The sequence below is a fragment of the Leptinotarsa decemlineata genome, unplaced genomic scaffold (genome assembly GCF_025532065.1).
Source record: "Leptinotarsa decemlineata unplaced genomic scaffold, Ldec_3_MD MMD2_tig00000591_RagTag_RagTag, whole genome shotgun sequence".
In the NCBI taxonomy this organism is placed as follows: domain Eukaryota; kingdom Metazoa; phylum Arthropoda; class Insecta; order Coleoptera; family Chrysomelidae; genus Leptinotarsa; species Leptinotarsa decemlineata.
In genome coordinates this window covers 546229-571094 of record NW_027412552.1, presented here as the reverse complement: position 1 = coordinate 571094, position 24866 = coordinate 546229, and the positions used below count along the sequence as shown (strand labels likewise).

General features: G+C 36.2%; 2 protein-coding genes across 4 annotated transcripts in view; both read left to right on the top strand.

Annotated features, from left to right (window-relative positions):
• Nucleotides 1–17619, top strand: part of LOC111515718 (gamma-tubulin complex component 2) — a 30400-nt gene extending 12781 nt beyond the window's left edge. Inside the window, exons 7-14 of one of the 3 annotated variants that reach the window (XM_074174489.1) lie at nt 507–681; nt 814–1215; nt 1800–2146; nt 5964–6107; nt 9841–9912; nt 14095–14273; nt 17296–17385; nt 17441–17619. In XM_074174489.1, coding sequence (XP_074030590.1) covers nt 507–681; nt 814–1215; nt 1800–2146; nt 5964–6107; nt 9841–9912; nt 14095–14273; nt 17296–17356 — 1380 coding nt within the window. In that variant the 3' untranslated portion in view covers nt 17357–17385; nt 17441–17619. The remainder of the gene's footprint in view (nt 1–506; nt 682–813; nt 1216–1799; nt 2147–5963; nt 6108–9840; nt 9913–14094; nt 14274–17295; nt 17386–17440) is intronic. The other 2 variants (XM_074174488.1, XM_074174490.1) reach the window with 2 other exon arrangements.
• A 5247-nt stretch (nt 17620–22866) lies between these two features.
• The window catches only part of TBC1D16 (TBC1 domain family member 16), a 43747-nt gene continuing 41747 nt past the window's right edge, over nt 22867–24866 (top strand). The window contains exon 1 of the mRNA XM_074174485.1: nt 22867–23188. The gene's annotated coding sequence lies outside the window, so the exon portion shown is untranslated. The remainder of the gene's footprint in view (nt 23189–24866) is intronic.

Below are 24866 nucleotides of genomic sequence, written 5' to 3'. Positions count from 1 at the left end.
TTTAGGGGTTGCGTTTTCCACCCCTTACAACCATGGGGTAAACCAAATAAATTACTGGCTGAGTGTCTTTTTGGTAGTGCAAAACGTCAGGGTAATTTCAATATTGTAACTTTTTCAGTGCTTGCGAAAAAAATTGTTATACAAATTTTATGAACCCCCTTTAAGGGGCTGTATCTCAGCAAGGGATGCTCCAATGAAGTTTTTTTATATGAAAGATTCTATATTTTTTTCGATGAGGAATCACCTCCTTAAATGTTTTACACTTAGTCAGTTACACCCTGTATAGGAGGATGTCATGATTTACACACTCAAACGCCTTAGAAAAATCTATAAACAGCCCTAGCGCTGTGAGTTTTTCGTTGAGTGCCTGAATAGAATGAGAGTAGTCAATGGATGCTATTACGAATAAATTTTTAGTTTTTCATAAAATGTTTGGTTATTCAACTGTGACTATTTGTTTCTACTAAAAAATCTGAAGGTGTTGGAAAAAAATATTTACTTTTCAGTTCCTGGTCGAAGATAACGAAGTTGTTCAGAGAGAAGACATGCCTGTCGACTATTCCGCCGACTACTGGGAGAAAAAATATGCTGTACGAAGAGAGAGAATTCCCAAGTTCCTCGAGTCTGTTGCCGATATAATACTCAAGGCTGGAAAATATCTGAATGTCATCAGGCAATGCGGTCAGGAAAAAACTTTTACTTTTGACTTCATAATTCACTCAGTTCTAAAATACGAGTTGGAAAAAATAACTGTTGAACTTTATTTTTTTTAAATCCTAGTCGTTTTTCATTAAATCTCAAGTCGATTTTCAGGCAAGCCAGTCAAAAATAAAGTCCTCCCGATCCAGTACAAAATAGAGGAGAAACATTACATCGAAGCCATAGAAAAAGCGTACATGTTCGCAAGTCAAACTCTCTTGAATCTAGTCGTCAAAGAAAAGGATCTCATTGGGAGACTGAAGTCCGTCAAATACTATTTCCTGTTGGAGAAGGGAGACTTTATAGTAACGTTCTTGACGTTGTGCGAGAAGGAGCTTGGGAAATTTTCCATAGACGTTAACCAAGGCAGCATAGAATCCCTGATGGATTTAGCTTTGAGGTTATCTAGCGCGATTAGCGATCCGTACAAGGAAGATTTGAGGACTGAGTTGCTTCAGTATGATTTGCAGTTCCAGATGTTCAAAATTCTCAGCATTCAGACAAGATCTGAGCAAGGTAAAAGCAGCTTTAGTTGCACTGTAGGAAGCAGTTCACATGCTTGGGAGATATTTTATTTGTTATGATTACAACAGTTTATAAATTTTAACTATTTCAGTCAGTGAAGTTTTTTTACATATTTTTTGAACTTGGATGTCTGCTGATGATAAATATAGAGTCCAAAATGTTCTGTAGTATCTGGTAACTATGATAGATACGATATGCGTCCATCTATCTAGTTTGAAAACAGAAGTTTCCCTTTAAAGGTGTCCAATTTAGACCACTCTGTACATCGTGTTATTGAATTCAAAATAATTTTGGTGTAGAAATACTGACAGTAGTGAACCTTGTGAATGTCTTGAGACAAGGTTTGATTAGATATCCAATTGCATTGTGAATGAAGACGTGAAACAGTGAATTTTCCAGATTTTCAGTTTTCTCCGTATATATAACAGGCTCTGTTACTATTTATCAGATCCCCAGTAGATGATCTATTTGGAACATCCCTGTACAATAGTTTTCATTTTTTTTAACCTCCCAACCTAAATTGAAAATAATTTTAAAAGAATAATACGACGATAGTAACGGCATCCATTTTTCAGATTACTGGTCAAACAGCGGATCCAAAAAACCACTAATGATAGAATCTTTCTCGTTCAGTTACGAAGTACACTGGCCACTCTCTCTCATATTGAACAGAAAATCCTTGGCTTGTTATCAAATGATTTTCCGTCATCTTTTCTTCTGCAAATACATAGAAAGGATGATTTGCCAAGTGTGGAAGTCCAACAAGGTGGCGAAGAAATTTCATTTCGAAGACGCCAAACATTACAGGATAGCGTTCGCTCTGAGACAGAGAATGTTGCATTGCATACAAAATCTGGAGTACCACATGATGGTGGAAGTTATCGAACCCCATTGGTCCACGTTTTTGCAGAGGATAGGGAAGGTATGTAAAGAAATACACATAAGTGTTTTTATCTTTTAAAAAAATATGTTTTTCCGTTAACTAGCTGTGTCACCCCCCCTAACGAACGACAACTCTCAAAAGTTGAAACTTGTGCGAGCTAAGGACGTGTGATACGAGGTGAAAATACGGGGTCTGTAAAAATATTAGGTGAATTTTCAAATTTCGCGGGCTACTTACATTCAATTAGTGACTTTTTTATGTTGGTACACTCGTCTCGAACTCATGTTCACAGTTTCAGCTGTTTGGTATGTTCAGTTTGTTGGTGAGAGGCCTAAAAGTTGAAAGTACTTTGCAATTTCGGCGATTTTCTGTTATTGAGAGAAATGGATCAAAGAATTTATAATAATAATACTTTCATTGCAAAACGATCATCACAGGACACAGCAAACGTCAAGGTCAGGTTTAAAAACAAGTTAAATTAGATTTAAATTAAATTATATTTTAAAAATTTATTGCCCAACAGATGAATCCATCTCTGTATCTGTAGAGTAAGGAGGATGAGTGTAGACCCACAGCACTTATGCCATATGTGACCCATTCTACATCCTCCCGAGGAGTTGTTCTCCTAGGTCATCGTCCGTCCTGTCCTTTATAGGAAGGTGAACAGGTCACTAGGAGACATCTCCTTTTATATTGGCAGGTGTAGGCCAAGACTCGCCGAAGACACACGCTCTGGCAACCTTGAAGTTTCTCACGGTTGCCCCCGCGATGGTTTTGAAAGGTGCAGCGACATTACTGTCGTTGCGCGGCTTCTTCAACCTTCTTGGGGTTCCCTCCGTGGAGGTGCACAAGTGAGGGAGCTTTCCTGCAGGGGCAGCCGGTTCCTTGCTTTATTGACGCCCACCGCAGGAAGTTAGCTTGCTGTTGGAGGTGGAGTGGGGGAGGAGGAGGGTGCACTTATTGTTGCTGGTCTTTGTATAACATCACGAGGTGATCTGCTATATCAAGCCTCATTCCAAGCGGTAGATTGGGGTGGACATTTCTGTTCATCCCCAGCCACTGCCTTAGATTGAGGTGAGCACTTCTGTCCAGCCTCGGGATTGGTTTTTGTTTTTGTTGTTCCTGTTTTTGTGTTTGTTTCCCACGTGTTCCCACGAGGGAATAGTTGGTCACCTCTGGCAGAGCCCTGCATTACCTGAGGTAGGTTGATTACAATGAGGTCTCGCCCAGTTCCCCAAGGGGATCGTTCGTAACTGCATGTCACTCTGAGGCCATTCAGCTGTCGGCACGATTCCTTACGCCTTAGCTTGGGTAGGCTGGTCCATGGTGGCATGGTTTGCAAAGGCTTTTGGTGAGTTTTAGTTCTCCTCACCCTACTTATTTCTGCCACTGACCAGGAGTCCGCCGAACCCATCTGTAAGGCCACATTGGCTTCCTGGACAGGGCCTCCAGTCCCCTCACCGTTCTCCTATCCGCCTGATAAGTAGCCCAACTCACGGGCACATGAATTCATTTACAGGACAATATATAATATAATAATGTAGTATAAATAAAGGCTACTCAAACTAAATATAACATAAGATTGGCATATTAAGGATTTTACAAATTAAGAAATATATTCACATATATGATCGATTGATTGAATTAAGAAAACAAGATGACATCTTAATTAACTGTTATTTGTAAATAACTTGAAATGAAGACAGTAAGCTAGATGATGGTTTTTCAATTTTGGATAATATGGTCTTCAGTGGATCAAAATTAATATCGCAGTTAAAATGTATTTACAATATCTATAAATCATGGGGGATGAAAATATACACATCGTAAAAGTCTAGGGATATTTTTATAACATACTAAATATCATAAAAATAAATGCATGAGGTCGTTTAATTTCGATTAAATTGGTACACTCGACAACCCTTCAGATTTCTATGGGTTGAACAAAGCCTGCAAAAACGGTAACTAATCTTTTATCAAGTTTTTTACAAACTGTAGGTTTTCGGCTAAAATGAATAATCTGAAAGTGTCGAGTTTGTACATTCTATGCAGTTCTTGCTCAGCAATTAAACTGGAAATATTGTGCTTTAACATGGAACGCCATCACTTACCATTGGCTGAGATGAATAGAGCTGTAGGGCTTCTTCAAGGTGGCATGCGACAAAATGATGTAGCTCTTCGTTTGGGGGGTCTCCCAAAGTGTTATCAGTAGATTGTGGCGGCGTTTCCGTGAAACTGGCAGTCCAGCCGAACAACATCCAGGGCGAGGACGCGCTACAACTGCAGTTCAAGACCGATTTTTGGTCTTAACCGCCAGAAGACAACCGACAATCACAGCACCTGAGTTGGTTAACGTGTTGCAGCAGACGCACCAGGTAACCATTGGTCGTGATACTGTCAGAAATCGACTGCATGAAGCAGATCTCCACAACAGAAGGTCACTTAGATGTCCACCTTTGTCGAGAGGCAATCGCGGTAGAAGATTAGGGTGGTGTCAAGAACATCAAAACTGGAATGCAAATGATTGGGCCACAGTTTTGTTTACAGACGAATCCAGATTTGGATTTCATCCAGATTCTCGTCGAGTAAGACTGTGGAGACGACCTGGAAATAATGAACGTTTGAGACACGTCCAGGAAGTCCACACATACAGAGGTGGTACAGTAATGCTATGGGGCGGAATCATGATCGGCGGCAGAACCGATCTCGTTTTTCCAAATCGCTCCCTCACAGCTCGACAGTACCTCGACACCATTCTTCTACCTATCGTCAGTCCGTTCGCTGGTACTGTTGGTGAAAACTTCCACCTAATGCACGATAATGCTCGTCCACATGTCGCGCGTCTAGTGACTGACTGGCTCACCAACGAAGGAGTTGATGTATTGTCATGGCCAGCACAATCACCGGACCTGAATCCCATCGAGCATGTGTGGGAAATGCTTCAACAAAGAATTACTCCGCATATGGGGAACATTCACACAACGTTTCAATTGAGAGAGCTTTTAATCGCTGAATGGGTAAATGTACCACAACAAGACATTGACAAACTCATTTTGTCGATGCACGATAGATGTAGGGCCGTAATAAACCAGCGTGGAGGCCATACTTTGTACTGATTCCAATTTTTTTTGTATTATGATTTTTTTTCGGGGTGCCAAAGAAGAGCCATATTTTTTTTTAGTTTTGCTTATATGCGCACTCAGTATTTTTGACCATTTAATAAATTTTGTTAAGTTACATTCGTTTAATAATCACCCGTCAACTTTTTTTCCCTAAAGCGATCTAAAAAAAATTATTGCCATTTTTAAAAATATCCCTAGACTTTTCCGATGTGTGTATTTAAATATTGATTATTAGAATACAAATACAAAGATTTAAAAATACAGCTGAATCTGGAAGTCTAAAAATACAATTGAAAGAGTATCTGAAACTAATTTAAATAAATATACATATTTATTACATCCAACAATTAAAAGAATAATAGCATTTCTGCTTCAAGTAAGTTATGAACCTATTCAGGCCTGTAGTATCATTCAGTACTTGAGGTATATGCTTTGATTGATTGGTAGTGTGGTAGAATTTGATGAATAAATTAATATTATTTCAGAACAATAAAATTCACCTCATTTTTTGAACATACCTCGTATAATAAAAAATAATTTTTGATTATATATACTATTTGAATTGGATAACAACTCATTTGTTGACAGTTTGTAGATTTCCCAATCACCAAAACAGTTATAATTTTATAAAAAAAGATTTTTGTGTAGGACAATTTCGAAGGGGGGAAAATAATCTTTCTAGATAAACTTCGTATTTGCTGTAAAAGTTGACTGTACTCGTTGAATTTTTTCAGGTGAACAATGTCGACGAAATCCTCTCGTGTCACTGTGATTTCTTGAATAACTGCCTCAAAGACTGTATGTTAACCATTCCTGAAATTCTGAGTACGATCATCAAACTGTTGATAATATGCGAAGAATTTTGCAAGTTTATGCAGGTGAGTGTAGAGCGATTAAACAAGTATTTGTACAGAATGAAACCACAGTTTTCAAAGTGATTTTTTTTCGATTATGCAGCCACCTGGTACTGATTTCATTTATGTCACAAAATAAACACGCCCAATTGAAGTTATGTTGATCGTTTTGATGCACATCTACAAGCTGCTTTTGTGCATAAAGCCTGGCATAATAGGCGACAAATAATGAAACTACTTGAATTATACATATATCACTTTGTAACAAATTATCTGTTACGAAAACCCTTTTTTATTCCTAGCCTACTATCTGTGTGTAAAGGAGGGAAATGAAAATGTTGCGAGCATTGTATTGCCGTTTTTCAGGATTGGTCATTGTCTTGTCTATAAATTAGTGCTTCTAAAATTTTCACCAACATGAATAATATATCTTTAGGAGTACACCTCTAAATATGTGACAAGATGTTTTTTCTTGAGATATATTTTGATTACTAACTTGGAATGCTTCAAATTTGTTTTGGTTTTGTTGCACCTTGTAATACATCAATCTACTAATAAAAGGGCTCTTTTTTTATTTTATAGTTGCCTTAAAACGGTTTTTATATTTAGTTTCTCAAGTACATGTCCCGCTTAACTTATAAACACAGATTTCGATACTTATTTTTTTAAGTTTTAATGTTATGTTTACCAATAAAATCAATAATTATGCAATAAACTTGGATCTCTCATTGACTTTATATAGAAATGTAAAGTTACTTTGAAAATTATACAATAAATTTGAATGAAATGGACTAGGACCAGCATGTTACAACTAACCAATTATAGGTAATAACAAGTCAGCACAAAAATATAAAAAAAGCTCAGTGTAGAGTATAATTTGTGGGAAAGAAAGATTTTTGACTTTCTGCTAATCCATCTTGATACAAAAAATGTGTGAATCTTCCAAAGAAAGGAAAGAAGCAATACATTTTAAAAATTAATTCTATAGATAGATGGATAGATAGATAGATTTATTAAAGCTTTCAATTTAAACAATTGATAAAACTCAAGTCATAAAAATGATTACATTAACAATACAAATGTCACTTAATATTAATATAAATAAAACCATGTGGTATAGGTAAATACAATAAGTATATGAACATGACAGGAACAAATAAGTAAATATCACAGATAAAGATTGATGAGTATAATGTAATTTGTAATATTGTAATAATAGGTGTTATAATATATGTATAATCATGCAAAGAAGTAACTTTTAGACACAAACTGGAAAAAAGCCCTCTTGAAACGGCTTTTTTTCTCACAAACATTGAATTACATGAAAGAAAAATACTTTCAAAACAAATACTTTTATATGAACACTGAATTATACGAAAAAACAATTTTCTCTATTCCGTTTGTATTCCAAACCTTCGTAATGGAATCGAATCAGATATCATTCACAGGATTCCTACACAATATAATTAATGATAGAAGTAAACACTGCTGTCATCATCACTGTCATCATCACTGCTAGACATTCGATGTTTCGCCGTAATATACTCGCTTTATCGGCTCTTTAGTAGCAAATACGGATAACATTATAAGAAAAAACACTCAATACATTCATAAAATTACGACTTTCAGATCAATTATTGGGAAAGAAAGATTTTGGCCTACTACTTCTCCATCTTCATACAACAAATGTGGGAATCTTCCAAAGAAAGGAAGGAAGTAATGAATTTCAAATATGGCTGGGATTTAATCAAATAAGCGAATGAATGTTATTTACGTACTGTCACTGATGATATGGGTGGATTCAACCCATTCTGTTACAAAAAGTCGTAATTATGAATAAATTGAGTGTTTTTCCTTATAATGTTATCCTTATTTGCTACTGAAGAGCCGATAAGGCAAGTGTCTTACTGCGAAACATCTGATGTCTAGCAGCGAGGATGACAGTGTTCCATGTGAGTGAAATTTTACCTCTTTTATTGATTATATTGTGTAGAAATCCTGTGAAGGATAATCTGATTCGATCCCATCACGAATATTCTGAATACAAACGAAATAGAAGTGTTTTTCGTATAATTCAGCGTTCATGTAAAAGTATTTGTTTCGAAAGTATTTGTCTTTCATGTAATTCAATGTTTATATGAAAATAGCTGTTTCGAAAGGGCCTTCCCTTTCATATTCTTTCCATTTGGTCTCTAACTCTTTTTTATTGTATATCAACGACTTATTGGAAAAAAACAAGAATCCAATATATTGCTTTGCTGACACTTGTTTCCATTCCATTTGGATTCCAGGACATCGGCTACAGAGGCACATCTTCACCGGCAGCAGGAGGCTGCATATCTTAATGAGGATCTAGAAGTGATTTCGAATTGGGGTGAAAGTAACCAGGTCCATTTCAATGCCACAAAAACCAAGGCATCGGTTTTCTTCAAGAAAATAAATGTCTCCGAACCGGATTTAATAATGTCAGGCCAGACAATTCCGCTTTCTGCTTCACTAAGTGTGTTGGGGGTTAAAATAGACACCAAAATGTCTTGGCACAATCATGTCGCCGGAATTGCGAAGGCGGCTTCTCAAAAGCCAGAAAACTGTACACACCTAAGCAACTTTTGATGCTTTATAAAGCTCAGATCAGACCTTCTTTTGAGTATTGTTCTGATGTATGGAGCTCTGCCCCCAAACATACCCTGAAGTTGCTGGATTCCATCCAGAAAAGAGCCATCCGCCTGATTGGAGACGCGAACATCACCTGCAACTTTGCTAGCCTGGAACATCGAAGAAAAGTTGGAGATTTGTCTCTCTTCTATAGATACTTTCACAGGACTCAAGTGTCTTTAAAGCACAATCCTGAATTAGGAAGGGTGAAGATATTTCCTCTTGCGAAGACGCCATCTATGACTTCGACAGAGAACTCAATACTTGAATATCGAATATTCGAGGCTCTCCAAGGCAGCCAGTTGCAAAGCTAAGCTTTGCCGACATCGTTGTTTCGACCCGCCGTATTTCATCGGTAGTGCTAGACAGTACTTAGAATTGTCCTTTGAAGATAGTTGATACCAGCTATGTATTTGTGGTTCAGTGTCCTTCTTCAGATGGTGTTCGTACAACCTCACAGGAGAAGATATACCGCCAAACAATAATGGAATTTGGTCACTATAGAAACGATAACCCTAGTGTCTTTTTTTTAAGGTAAAATGGATTTATCATTGCAACCTATCGGTGAACCATAGCTGACCGAAATAACCTTCTGAGGTACCACAATGGCCGATGCCGACCTCCATAAGTTCCCTGCGATCTCTGAGCTTGAAATGAACATAAATAGGTGATCATTTGAGAAAGGATTTCAAGCACAAATGTACAATATTCAATGCGATACTGAAAAACTGCATTACAATGGACAAGAGTAATTGCAATTTAAATTTCCCACCGACTTAAGCAAAAAAAATTGTTTATTTGGATTTGAGGCAAAAATCGATTAGAAAAAAAATTATAAACTACTTTTCTACGCAATTTAATTTGCAACTTGTTTCTAAGTGATAAAAACTAGAGATTATGACATTGAATTGAGAAAATATCTGAGAATTAGGTAAGACACTTGAAATTAGCTTCTGTTTGCTTTATAAAATATTTTTAAGATTTTTTTCGAGTCACATTTGAATTTATTCTGAGCTCATATATTTAGTAATACAACTTTTTCAAATATTATTGTATCTTTCGTGTTATTCCAATATTGATATCATTATTATTACATAAACAGCAGATGCAGCGATATTTTGTGGAAGCAGAGCTGGGTTCTTTGCCAAATTCTTTTTATGAGTCCTTCACTCAGGTATTTCGAGCTTTCTGGACTAGCTTAGCTTCAACCTTTGTTAAGCATGGTTACTTTTACTTCATTTCTGTTTACATTGTTTACTTTTGTACATGTCCACGTCTGCTTGTATGTAATAAGTGAATGCAAAACGGTACATATGTTATTGATGTTGTTACTGTGAATAAAATTGATAGTAGAGGTTAAATATTTAGGAGTGATCTCAGAACCTAGGCACACTTGAAATCAAACGGAGAAAACCTTGATGATGGCCACACGCATCTATGGCAGTAATGGAAAGACATGACAATGGTAGTTTGATGCTAGTATGTATAATATTAGGGTAAAATTTCGGATAGACGTGTAAATTACGAATTCATAAGAAGAAGTCGGTGCTCTCCATTTTTCCAGAGTTATAGCCCTTCAAAGTTAGGTAAATTGTACCTTTGTAACATTTGGTGTCAGAAGTGGGATACATTTGTTCTCCTCTATCGCTCACTTCAAAATGAGCATTCAAATCATACGAATTTCGAATAATAGTCGGTGACGAATACCAACCGCATTTTTCCGAAATGTCACAAGTATATAACCTTAAAATGGAGAAATGTCACTAGAATACGAATCCATTGTAAAATCAAGTTTTTATAGAAAAAATGTTGATCATTCAACCGATAAGTGTCAAAGAAGGTGAAATAAGATGTGAAAGTAATGTGGTGAATGAGTACTTGTGTTTTTCTATATTTCTATGGTGTTAAAAGAAGGATGGAATGTTGCCATTTTTGAAATTTGAAGGGCTGTAATTCTGAAAATAAAAGAGAGCGCCCCATTTTATTTTTGGATTCGTAATCTACACGTCAAAATATGTAAGTACACCCAAAAGGAGGATGCAATCTATCCGAAGTTTTACCAATTTGTGCATATTCGATTTGGCGAGAGATTATTGCACATTCCTCTGTCGGAAATTATATTTCAGAGGTAACTGAGTTTCATCAAACAAATCGCTGTCGAAGTAGATATTATCGACTCCATTCTTTCCAAAAAACTAATAAAATGAGCCAGGTTTATCCCACATCAAGAAACCATAATGAGCATCATAAAAAATTGACACCCTGGAGAGCTCACCAATAACATCGCTCGTTTTTTGAAAAAGAAAAGTTTAGTCGAGGCTTGGAGAACAAATAGTAACTCAGGCATATTTATTGACAACAACAAAGGCAAAACTCCATTGTTGGATACTTCAAGAGTATATAAGTTGTTTTGTGGTTTTTGACCAAAACTTTATATTGGCCAAACGGGGAGAACCTTTACTCAAAGAATAAAAGAACATATGAGTAGTTTTTGAATGTGAGACCAATTCCACATTTGCAAACCTTTTTTTGGCATAGGGACACGAGTTCAACCGTTACTATGATGATAACATTAACTTGTTTAACTTTTTTCAATTAAATCTGCTATGCAAATCTGTGATTTTTTCAGTAAGTGTTGTAAACTGAAATTACTTTGAAGGATTGAACTCCCGTGATATCACTTCCGGTGTGGTGGGTTACATTGGAAGTCGTTTATAACTCGTGTTATAACAGAATTTTATATTCACACAGAAAAAATTAAGTTGTCCAAGTTCCATGAGTTGGCATGAGAAGTATATGCAAGAATTTCCTCTGCCAGGAAACCAAATCCTACTCTATAGGATCGTTGGGAGAAGTGAATGTTTGAATTCTATTCTCTTGGAATTATTAGTTTGTTTCAAAAGTTTTGTCCGTTTTAGTGTCCGTGATTTTGTAGCTCCATATCTCAATATATTTTTATTCTACGATGGCTGCCTTTTATATTTCGGGATTAGAGAACAAAAATAAATATTAATCATCGAAAATCCCTTTATTGTTTTTCAAAATATTCCCCATCAAGATCTATACACTTTTGCATACGTTTGAACTAATTGTCGAAGTACTTTTGCCACTCTGATGGAGTTATCTCCAAAACATGCATTCTGAATGCAGCAACCGCTTCTTCAGGTGTCGAAAAACCTTTACCTCTCAGTTTGTTTTTCATGTCCGGGAATAAAAAGAAGTCATTCGGTGCCAAGTCAGGACTATACGGCGGATGACTCATCAAATCGGTTTTTTTTGGGTGAGCCGATGTGTGAGAGCTCGCATGGTCGTGGTGAAGAGTGATCCATCTTCGGCGGTTGGTTTTCCTGATTTCTTGGAAGACAACTGGCAAACAAATGGTTGTGTACCACCCAGAATTGACTGTTCTGCGTTGTTCTAGTGGTACGGGTGCGACATGTCCAGTTTTCGAGAAAATCGGCGACCATTTGCTTGGAGGTGCTTCATGCGCGAACAACTTTTGTTGGATTTGGGTCTTCTTGAAACACCCATACAGTCGACTGCTGTTTACTTTCGGGCTCATACGTGTAAATTCACGATTCATCACCTGTCACAATGTCATAGACGTGTTTCGAAGCACCGCGATAGTATTTTTTGAGCATTTCCTTCCACCAATCGACATGAGCCTTTTTTTGAGCGATTGACAGATTGTGTGGGATCCAACGCAAACAATTTTTTTGACAGTAAAATGTTTATGCAATATTGAATGTATGCTGGTCTCACTAATGCGTAAGGTTGTCTCAATTTCAGGATAGGTCACATGACTATCTTGCAATATCAGTTCGCGCACAGCATCAATGGTTTTCGGAACAACAACTAATTTTGGACGACCTTCACGAAATTCGTCTTGGAGTGAGCTATGACCACGATTGAATTCACCATAACATCGATAAACACTGGTCCTTGATGGAGCTTCATCGCCAAAAACCTTCGCCAATCAGGACAAGGCAATAATAATAATAATAATAACTTTATTTGTCTTTTCGATTATATACATGATATAAGACATGTCATAAATAAAAATATGAAAATTATATAAAACAATAATAACAGTCCACAGTATAACATAGATCGGACACTTGAAACAGGTACTTAACTATGTACATATATAAAAAATAACACAAACACACATACACACATATATGTATACAAATACATAAATATACATAAAGTAAATTTATCTTTAACTAGGATGAAAGAAATGCAGCAAAAGCAATAATCATGATAACAGTGTATCCCGTTCTAAGAATTCGTCTACACTATAAAATCCCTTATTAGTTAATAGCTCCTTTATTTGTTTTTTAAATGGTATAATATGCAAATCTTTAATATCTTGAGGTAACGTATTGAATAATATTATGCCATTATATGCAAGTGATTCCTTGAATATCGATGTTTTATGTTTTGGGATAGTTAATAAATGTCTATTCGTGTTGCATAGTTATGAACTATTGATTCATTTCTCAGATTAGGTACGTTATTTTTCACATGGAGCATAGCTTTATATATATAGATACAAGGTAACGTTAGCATCTTGTTCTTGCAGAAAGCAGGTCTACAGCTATCCCTGGGTGCAATATTAAAGATAGATCTGATTATTCTTTTTTGAACAATAGAAACACGTTTTGCCCCCACAGAAAAACACCACATTAATACATTTTGAGCCATATGTGAGTACGCCAATGAATAGTAAACAGTCCTGATACCATCTGAACTAAGCACGTCTTTGATCTGACAAATTGCAAATAACGCTTGATTCAATTTTTTGCAGACAATCGATATGGAGCTCCCAAGACAAGGTTTTATCTATAAACATACCAAGGAGTTTAGCTGTTTCCGAGAGTTGGATGTTGTTGAGTTTCACTGTTTTCCTTAACGTGAAGCTTAAATGTACTGTTTTACTTTCGTTCAGTTTTAGTTGATTTCTATCACACCAAGATATCATGTCATCCATGACTCAATTAATGTTGTTTTCTAGCTCCTCCGCAGTATTTCCGGAAACTGTTATGGTAGTGTCATCTGCGAATAGCAAAGCAAAAGCTTGTGTTACGTTGGCAAAAGTGTACTGAAATAAAATGGCACTCATTTCGAATTAATTGAATAAGTATTCACTGAAATATTACAGTTCAAAACTTTTGAAACAAATTAATATTGCTTAGAGATTCTTCTCGCGAATAACACATCACATCTCATACTCCAATAATTAGCACCCTTATTATTTTCAATAATTTTCATTAGAATGTTTGTGTCACCCTGTTTGCTTTTGCATGCTCGTTCGCAGTGAACTCTACCATGACTGACTTTTGATGTATTTCAGAGCGAACTGGTGTTCCAAGGAAACAACCCGAATCCTAACGAACCGGCGCCCAGTTTCAAGGAGAAAATTTCTTTGTACGACACAGAATTTTCGGCAGCGTTGATGAAGTTACTCGATCAGATAAACGACCTCAATAGGGAAACTAGCGAGCACGATAGGCTCTTCAATTTGTTGTACAGGTGAGTGGATATATTTCTTCAGGCTATATGAAACTGTAGAGTTTTTGTTATCAGGATGTTTGAGGATCATAGTATTCAGAAAAATAATGTGCTCAAAGTTCACTAGATACTGATATTAGATATCCATTACAAGTCTTTGAGTTTTACTTACATTCACTTATTCATTTGTGTGGAATTGGCCGCGGTGGTAGTGCGCCCGACTCACGATCGGAAGATCGTGGGTTCGATTCCCGCTTCGACCAGATATTTTTCTCGAGAGAATTTATCTGGTTGAAGCTAGAATGATTCTGCAACCATGTTAGGAATTACACGTTAAAAGGTAAGACCTCGTTAGTCCTTAGCTCGTTCGTATGGGGGTGATAGCTGATTAACGGAAAAACAGATTTTAATTAGATTTTAAACAGATTTTTAAACAGATTTATTAATTCGTTCAACGGGTAGCTCCAATTATAATTGAAAAATACAAAGTTAAAAAACAAAAATCTTGAAACTAATATAAACGTATAAACAAAATTCGAAATAAATAGAAAACAATACAAATATAATTTCAGTCAAGCAAATGACTTATTAAGATCTTGAGAAATCATTTGGCAGCACATTGAACCTCATATCCATGTCTCAACATTTGAATAATTGGAGAGACAAAACCATAATTCGTTGAATAAAACAAAATTTTGACAATCTCATTGCTGGATCTCGTTTGCTTGTTCATATTTAAATTAACCAAGGATACAATTTCATTACAATTAATGTTACCAGTTGAAATTTTGTTTAAAAAGCATATATCATTTTAATTACTCTCCTACTTTCCAATGTTGATTAAAAAGAGTTTACTATTCAATTAAGTGAATCACGTTTCATGTATACAATACAAGCTTTTACTCGCGGCTTCGCTTTTTAAGCCATTAATTAAGTGTCAGTACAATAGAAATGAATCAATACGTGAACTATATTTTAATGCTTGGCTGGGATTATCAATTTTTAAAAATTATTACAGATGATGAAGTTTCAAAAATTTAAAATATGCTTTATTGAATTGCAACAACAAATGTTGAAATATATTTAACTGTAACAAAAATAACCTAACCTAACCTAACCTAACCTAACCTAACCTAACCTAACCTCACCTCACCTCACCTCACCTCACCTAACCTAACCTAACCCAACCTAAAAATAAAAATGACAGAAGAAAATAACAATAAATATAGAAAAATTCCAAACAGCTCAAACTATAGTCAATTGGATTGGGTTGGCTTGGATTGGATTTTGTCGTGTCTGTGAATAATACAGTGCGACGGTATTACGGTACTGACGGTTGGAACTTCATTACTGGAATGCTACTTATGATGCACAGTTTTAATCTTCCTCTTTGAAGATGATCACTTGGTGATCGAAACACGTGTCGAGGTGTTAAAAATAACGTTTTGGTGTTGGGGAAATACATAAATAAAAAGTATCCTATCTCACTTCTAATACCTCCACGAACATGTGTACAAAATTTGATATTGGATATCATTTGAATCTATGAATTAGATAGGCCTGCCCCAAACCTAGATTGACTAAACATTTATTGGTGGAAAATACTATCAAGCACCCAATGCCATCTGGCCACAGTTTTCAACTTATGGGTGGACGAAGAGCAGCCGATTCCGGATTAGTTTTTCGAGGAGCGAACCGTTCTTATTCCCAACAACGGGGATTTGTCGATTCCTAAGAACTACAGACCGATAACAAGATGCCTTACTGTACCTGACAAAATAGTTAGATCCCTTGAAGAACTGATTCAACTCTGGTGGACTCGGCCCACCATAACATCTAGTCAAGCAAGAGTCCAAAGAGAGCGGATCAATTTCAGTAGATGTGTATTTCCGTTGCTCTCAGAAATACTCGAGGGTAAAACTATGGCACCACTGGAAACCTAAGGCATAAGGCTACCCATTTGTTTCATATGGATTATCATAAACTTTTAGTTCTCTGGGGAAAAGGACCTCCAACGTGAGGGTGGTGGAAGAGTGCACGAATGCTATCGATATGAAATTAGGGATAGAAAAATGTACAACAGTTGATCTCAAAATTGGACGATGCGGAGATTATGAAGAGGATGAGAGACGTATACTTGCCTCGGGTGGAAAAACGCCACTCACAAGAGGTAACAGCAGTGAAGAACTCTCTTCGCGGCAGGTATCAGCACAAACTTCGGTAGATCAGGGTGTTCCATTTGAAATAATCAACTTTCAGTCACTTTTCCAATAAAAAGAAAAAAACTGTATTTTTTACCACCCTGTATTGGCGTAACGGAGATTACGCTGAAGTGTGGAAAGCTCCCAAGTATCACCTAACTCCAAACCAAATTCCGGCAACATAGTATTCCTTTACTTAAAGAAGATACCAGCATTTTTAGAGGTCATGATTTCCAAAGGAAAAAATTAAAGTTAATTCATATTTCGAAAACGGTAACAAATAGGTGAAGGGAAATATCAAGAAAAGTTGTCGGGTAATTGTAGACTCCAAAAAAATTGTATGTACAGGGTGTTCCATTTGAAAAATCAAAGTTGCTACTACTTTCTAATGGAAGTGGCAACATCGCATTGTTGAAAATATTTTAGTTGGGTAGAGAATGTCCGAATATGCTCCCCATTAAATTTTAAAAGTGATCCGTTGACTGGTTCATCAGAAACGTGTAATCTATCGTGATCAGCCTGTATAATAAAGAGTAAATTTTGTTACATAGTTCAAAATTCCTCGAATGTCAAGTATTTTTTTCAATAAGGACATTTTCAATCTTCATTTGATAATGTTCAAATCTGGTGATTGTTTAATTGTGCGGCTCCTAAACCTCATGAAATATTTCAATTTTACGTCATTTTAAAAAATGCATCTTTCAAATGAAACCATCCCATAGCTTCATCATCCAAAAGGTAACACCAACTTCAAACGATCCCTGTATATCCTTGTTAGCTCCTGTGGTTGTTCATATACCTCCAAGAATCAGTACCCAATATCCTTTTCCTTTTTTTATTAGAATTCTCGCATTATGCCCTTCAATAGACGGCCAGCATTATCTCCCTTTCAATCCATGCTAAAGCAATCTCAATCCCAAAGACCAATATCGGTAAGGCTTTCATCAAATTTGAGTCCATTCATTCATCAACTTGTTCCTTTTTCAGGCTGGATTTCAATTCTTTCTACACTGGACAGATACAGAAACTAGGATTGAACAGGATAACCATAGACTCCTCAGGATAATGGACGGCTTTAGTTAATTTATTGTTTGTGTTCATTATTGCTCTCTGCTGTAGGTTGACGTTGTTTATATATTTGTAATTAAAATTAGTGATTTTTCACCAATGAGTAGTTTTACTAATCATTTGGATGCATGATTGATGAGCTAATCGGGAAGTAAAAAAATTAAAGCACTTGCAGTACTTGAGATTTGCAGTAGTAAGGAAAACGGTTAATGCTCATATTATCGTCAGAACTAAATTCCAGATTTTGTATAAGCCATGAGAACCCTCATAACTGGTTAATTGAATTAGATGATAATAATACTAATGTTTTTTATTTACCAAGGTAAAAAAGAAAGTAAACAAAGGAAAATACAATGGGTTTGGTAAAATACCGGAACGGAATTCAGGAGACAAGCGTGTGCAACATGCCAAATCCGGCTCTTCCATTCAGCTCCTTTGCAATATACAAAACTTGGAGTATTCATGAAACATATAATGTACAAAAAATTATGGTGCCTATGTGGTAACAGAAAGAAAAAAAACAAAAAAAAGGAATAAAAGAGGGGTAATTCATAATTCTTACAGAATTACTTCAATTTTTGCATTTTATGCGAGACTTTACTTGCACTATAGTAAAACCAATAATGATTGAGAGTAAAGCGCGTTGTCATATCTAAATTTTACGTTACCAGTTTATAGCAGAATCAAAATATAGTAAGCAGTAGAGTTGTAGGTTGTGGCAAATTATAGATAATACACAATACTAGTACGATTAAAAGGTATTATTTATGACAAAAATCAGTAATGAGCTTGTAATGAGTAATACTTATACATTTCCTGATTACTGATCAGTTAAAATTCATTATTTTCTCTATAGTGTTAGATATTTATTACAACTAGTGGCAACGCTGTACGCAACGATATTTCTGTCTTTGTCACTTTACCGTAACTTCCATCTCATCGTTGCAGTCCTTACTAATGTACTTGCAGCCATGAGCGTATCATTGGTTTGTGAATTATACAGCATGAATTGTACGTTTTTCAGTTAAGTTAGTCAGCAATCGACGTGTTGTGATAAAAATTGGTGAAAATAATAGTGCCAATAAGTGTTTAAGCGTTACATAATTATATTTCTACACTGTTCTCAAGCTACTCAAAAAATGGGAGATATGGTCGGGCCTTCCACGTCGAAAAAGGTAAAACGGTCGGAGTCTCGGTCAGTGAGAGAAAACAAATTGTACTGCGAGTATTTCACTGTCTTGAAAGAGGTCATCAGCCACCAAAAGATGACTTTGTGCATATGTGCTGTAATTCTACGTGTGTACCTCCGAATAACCAACCGGGCATTTCTACATCATTAAGTTCCACAATTACAAAAGATAAATTAGTTGATATGTGCTCTGATTATACCGGTGTACCAAAATCATCGATTTACAAAATACTAAGAGAAGCAGAAATTCATGGGGACGTACAAACGCCAAAAACTAGTAGCGGACGAAAAAAAATCACAGTTGATGAAGAAGCCAAAACCAGTATATACGCAGAACTATTCACAGTTTCTTTTTCAGAAATGAGCTGCCCACACTACAAACAGTTCTGGAGGCACTTAGCGATCATGAATTGGTCCCAAAAATTGGTAAAGAAACTTTTAGGAAACTTGTACACGAAATGAAATTTACGTACGGAAAAGTTGACAGGAAAAGCATTCTCTTTGAACGTCAAGAAATAATAGCATGGAGAAGAAACTATCTAAGAAAAATTGACGAATTTCGGAAGCTCAAAAAAAATTGTACTTCATGGACGAGACATGGGTTAACCAAGGACTACGGTCAAAAAAGTATGGCAGGATGGTAATATAACAAGTTCACGACAAGCCTTTATTGAAGGTTTGTCAGTTGGGTTAAAACAGCCACCTGGAAAAGGTAGTCGTCTAATAGTTACGCATATAGGAGGCGACAGTGGATTTTTACCAAATGGTGAATTAATATTTAAATCTAAGAAAACAGGCGACTATCATGAAGAGATGAATGCGGAGGTGTTTGAAAAATGGTTTGAAGGCATCATTCAACTTGTGGAACCTGGGTCTGTCATCGTCATGGACAATGCCCCATACCATAGTCGACATTTAGAACCATTACCGAATCAATCATGGAAAAAAGCAGCAATTCAAGAATGGTTAATTAATAAGAACATCCAATATAACAAAGATAGTTTAAAGGCAGAACTACTTCAGCTAACAAAATTACACACAGACAAATATAAAAAATTCGCAGTGGATGAAATGGCGTTAAGTCGTGGAATTACAGTTTTAAGGTTACCACCATACCACTGCGAATTAAACCCAATAGAATTAATCTGGGCGCAAGTAAAAGGATATGTGGCACGAGAAAACAGAACATTTGAATTAGTGGACGTGCAACATCACCTACAAGAAGCTATTCGAACTGTTTCTGCAGAACACCGCGCATTAATCTCACCGATTCAGATAGTTCGCGTTCGAGTTTCATCATTCGATGTCTATTCGTGAAGTATTCTTGCATCATCTTAACGGCTGTTTTAGAGAAGCCAATATAATTGAGCATGGATATAAGTATTTCTGGATTCAATGAGTCGAATGCTTCACTGTAGTCCAGTAAGATCAATAACGAGATGTCTCCTGTATCTGTTGCTGCCAACATATCATCCGTTATTTTAACAAAGCTGTTGTACAGCTATGTAGAGGCCTAAAACCCGACTGAGGGAGATGCATTAGATTAAAGTTACTTATATATTCCCTGATTTGTTTGTTCAAAATGCTTTCCAATAACTTAAACATGGTGGGTTGAATACTTATGGGTCTGAGATCTTTGTAGTCTAAGATATCAGCTGTTTTGGGGGCAGGTATAACATACGCAATTTTCAATGATGTTATTTTCACAATGTGGCAACAAAGTTTTCATGAATTGTTATTGCTTATACTCTACACAGCAGAGCACATGCTTTGTGCCTGCCCCACTGGGGATCGAATAAGGTTTTCAGTGTTTGGCAGAGCCGTACACTTACCATCTGACCTAAAAACCATACAAACTAGTCGGCTTCGTTAATAAGCTGGGTTTATTTGGTTGAGTGTGTATAGCTGTGAGCCACAATAAACCCTTGCGGGTTACGGTGGAGGGTCAAATAGACCCACTCACTTTTGTCCTAACTTAACCTATCCTATGATGCATCACTCGATTCGACGAAACGAGGGATCCCTTTAATTCTTCTATGTTTTTTTGTCATTCTCGCCCAGTTCTTGATATTTCTTGTTATTTTTCTCTCATTACTTAATTTAAAGTGACATCAACCTCCGGGGCTATTAGCAACTGAAAATGAATTGAGTAAAGTGATAATACTAATAATGATATTGCGCTCAGAAATACTCGCCCATATAAAAGATGCATATATCACTTGACTCCTGCGGCAACACGAGGATAAGCCAATGCATGGGGTCTTTTTCAACAACATTGAAGACATCGGCTTATCAAAGTGTCTGACCTTCGCTTTCCTCAGGTCGAGTGGTGTCTTCACCGCAATCACGTGATAATAATCCAGTCATTTAAGCTTAAATTAGGTAAGAATCTCGGAATTCGAGATACCCAGCTGTAAGTCTGTAAATACTTGTATATTGTTAATAATAATAATAATAATAATAATAGTTAATAAAAATTGACAAATATTTATAATCATTGATTTGTCGATAGTTCATCAACTATATATGGCGCGTTTTCGACCGGAGGCACCGGTTGTCCTGAAGTGATGCTGTGACCGCGTGCTCTCCGCCCTCTATCTCGAAAACGGTTCACCGTATAAAAATTTTTTTTAAAACAAGTTTTGTAGAGAATTTTGTATTCTACAATATTGATAATGAATACGAATAGCAAAAAACCCATAGGAAATGAGATATTTCCAAAAAAAGCGCAAAAAAAACGATTTTTGTGACCTTTGACCTTGAAATTTAATAGTTGCTTACACCCTACCATATGTAGGTTTTGAGACAACTTTTAGGGTGTTAATATACAAGTATTTACAGACTTACAGCTGGGTGTCTCGAATTCCGAGGTGAACTTACTATAATGACTGGACTAATAAGTATAAAGGTCCCACTTGCTGTCAGTAAGTCCATTAAATGTTATGCAATTAGAGTTTTGAGAAGTCACTTGAATACAGCTGCACTAAAAACAGCATACTATGGAAATATCCATACTTTCCTTGAATACGAAGTTATGTTCTGCGGTTTAAGTACTCTCTTGGATCGGATTTTCATTATGCAAAAACGCGTAATAAAGACTATGCTCAACATAAACTTTAGAGACTTCTGTCGTAATATTTATGTTTGTGTTATTTTCTTTTATGACAATACAGAAAAATCATTCATAAAAACATTCACGAGTAAGTCACTAGGAATAACTCGAACATCATTCTTCCTGAACAAAGAGTAAGAAATACAGAAAAAGTTCTACTCTGTATGGCCATCAAACTATATAATCATTCTAGAATTAGTTATCAAAATATTCATGATCTCAACAGTTATTTTAGTGACTCACAGTTTGGTTTTAGGGCTGGTAGCTCAACCACAGCAGCGGTAATGGATATAGTCAGTGGCATAGTCCAGGGCCTTAAACAGCGGAGTCATACAGCTGCCACTTTGTGCAACTTTTCGAAAGCCTTCGACTGTGTTGATCATAACATCCTACAGGAAACATTATATTCCTATGGATTAAGAGGAGTTGCACTTTTGCTTTTTGAATCCTACCTGAAAAATCGATTTCAGGCAGTTTGTTTCAATAATAGTACATCGGATTTTAGGGAAATGAATCATGGTGCACCCCAAGGCTCTGCCCTGCACCTTTATTCATTATTTATGTTAATGAGCTAAGCAACTTCATGACTCCCTCTTTGCCGATGATACGTTATTTATATGTTCAAGTCCGGATCACCACGTTTTATTAGATCGATCTGAAGAAATTGAAGAAAAAGTTGAAACATGGTTCGGAGCCCACAGTCTGAAACTAAATAATGACAAGTCTCAGAGGCTACTCGTAACGACCCGTCAGTGTGAACAACAAAATCAGAATGTAGTGTTACTTTGGACTCTAAATGGAACTGGAATGCTCATATAGAACCTCTTTCATGTTTTTGAGAAGCTCATTTTCGAATCGTATCCATCACAAATATCTATATGAGTCCCCTGTACATACTCACGTGCCGCTTTCCCTGTGTTAATCGAACAGCTATTCAGTCCAAGGTCCGACATATCTTCCCCAACTAATCTCACTTCCCTCGTACACCTGAAATGCGCAAAGATTCAAAACCCAGATTACGAGTTGGCTAGTATAATTTGCAATTTGATTATTGTAGACCTTCACTTGTCGCCTTTGCTAAAAATACTTTATCATAATAACAACAACAACTAGCCATGTGTGTAGTTTTCCCATTGAAATAACAACATTTCGGTCTTATCGGCTTTTTCCACTCGCTTTCCGCGAGTGACATTTCATCCAGAGCTGGATCAATAGTTAGTAGGCCATGGGGGCGGTAAAATCATTTCTAGGCATTCCTCTGGATGTTATTCCCATTCGTTTTTAGCAGGAAATGTGGGAGATGATTGAGATATTGTGAATGTGCTTGTGAAACATGTGAATGAATTCGAGAGGATTCATGAAATTGGTGAGTTTATTTTTTGGTTGTTTTCCAGGAATCTGAAGAACATTTCGGCGTTTATGTATTCGAATATTCACTTTCGGCTGTAGTTATTGAAATTCAGTTCGTTACTGCTGTTTGGCTTAATAACCTTCATAAAATATTGAATACAACCAAACAGGAGTGAACTAAATTGATAAGGTTTTTTTTAGATATGAGTTTGGGTCATGGCTGTTTCAAAATTATTTCCATTTACATTCCACCTGACGATATATTTTAAAAATCGTGCACACCAGGAAATCTAAGCTTTCGTTTACGTTTTCTGTGTATGGATTCAATGACTTGACTCAACTCAACGTTATTTAACAGGACTCGAGGCGAATGTTCGAATTTTATTTTTAGTAATATATTGTACCAGTGACGGCTCGTGCATTGGAGAACAGGGGAGGCTAAAGTCATAAAGACTATATACACACAGAAAAGCCCGCCGGAGGCGCGAAAATTTTTATGTTGTTGCACGTTTTGCTTAATACTAAAGTTAGAGCATGGGCCTGACAATGCGTAAAAAGTGCATGCCATGACCGCAGCCCTATCATAGGTTTGCGCAATCAATTTTTGCCTAAAATTATAGGTGTCACACTAACGAATTAAAAAATTAAACAAATCGTCAGCTGTGCGCCCAGATGAAACATCATGAAAACACATAAAACATTCTACCACATTACCATCTTTGACATATCTAAAAACGATTCCCATGCAAAAAATAAACACTTTCAATCTCCTTGCTTATATTTTCCTTAATAATATATGCCACACTGTCTATAAGCTCATTTTGGATGGTTTTTGAGGTGCCAGAAAAAACGCTACCGTTTAAAAAAGTGCCAAATTGTGAATCATTAAACATTGAAAGTTCCTTGTAATTACCGCGATTAATCGAGTCTTCGGTTTCATCGTGTCCGCGAAAAGCTAATTCTTGGAAACCCAAATAAATCGTAATTTCGATATCTTTTTAAATTCGACCGATTTTCCCTAACCTGAATATTTAAGGAAATTATGGCCTCCTTTTGAGCTGTATCTGAATTTTTTTTTTGCTAAACAATTTTAATTTACAAGACGAAAATATATAATAATAATAATATTTATTCACACACAAGGATAATAGTACAAGGATAATAGTACAAAATTGTAATTTGAAAACAAATTTCCAAAACTAACGGTGAATAAATTTACAGCTTACGAAGTACAAGTACTTGTTTGTAAGTTTTAAAAGAAACACATAAGACATTACTAATTGAAACGAAATATACATACACAGAGTGTATAAGTTCATCTGTTTAAAATCTGTTTTTTCCGTTAACCAGCTGTCGCACCCCTACGAACGACAACCCTCAGAAGTAGAAACTTGTGCGAGCTAAGGATTAACGAGGTCTTACCTTTTAACGTGTGATTCCTAACACGGGTTGGACGGTAGCAAGTGAAGATCGATCGTTCAGACTAGGGCTTGAACCACCGACCAACACAGCAGTCAATTCGAGTGAGTGAACAAAGCACCCACGCCGAACCGCTTGGCTACCGACTGACCTAATAAAATGATCTAAAATTAAAATCTAAAAGCAAAAACATACTAAAATATCTACATTGAAGAATTCAATGGTAAAAATGTCATTACTTTTATTATATTTTTTTTTATTCTATTCATTTTAAT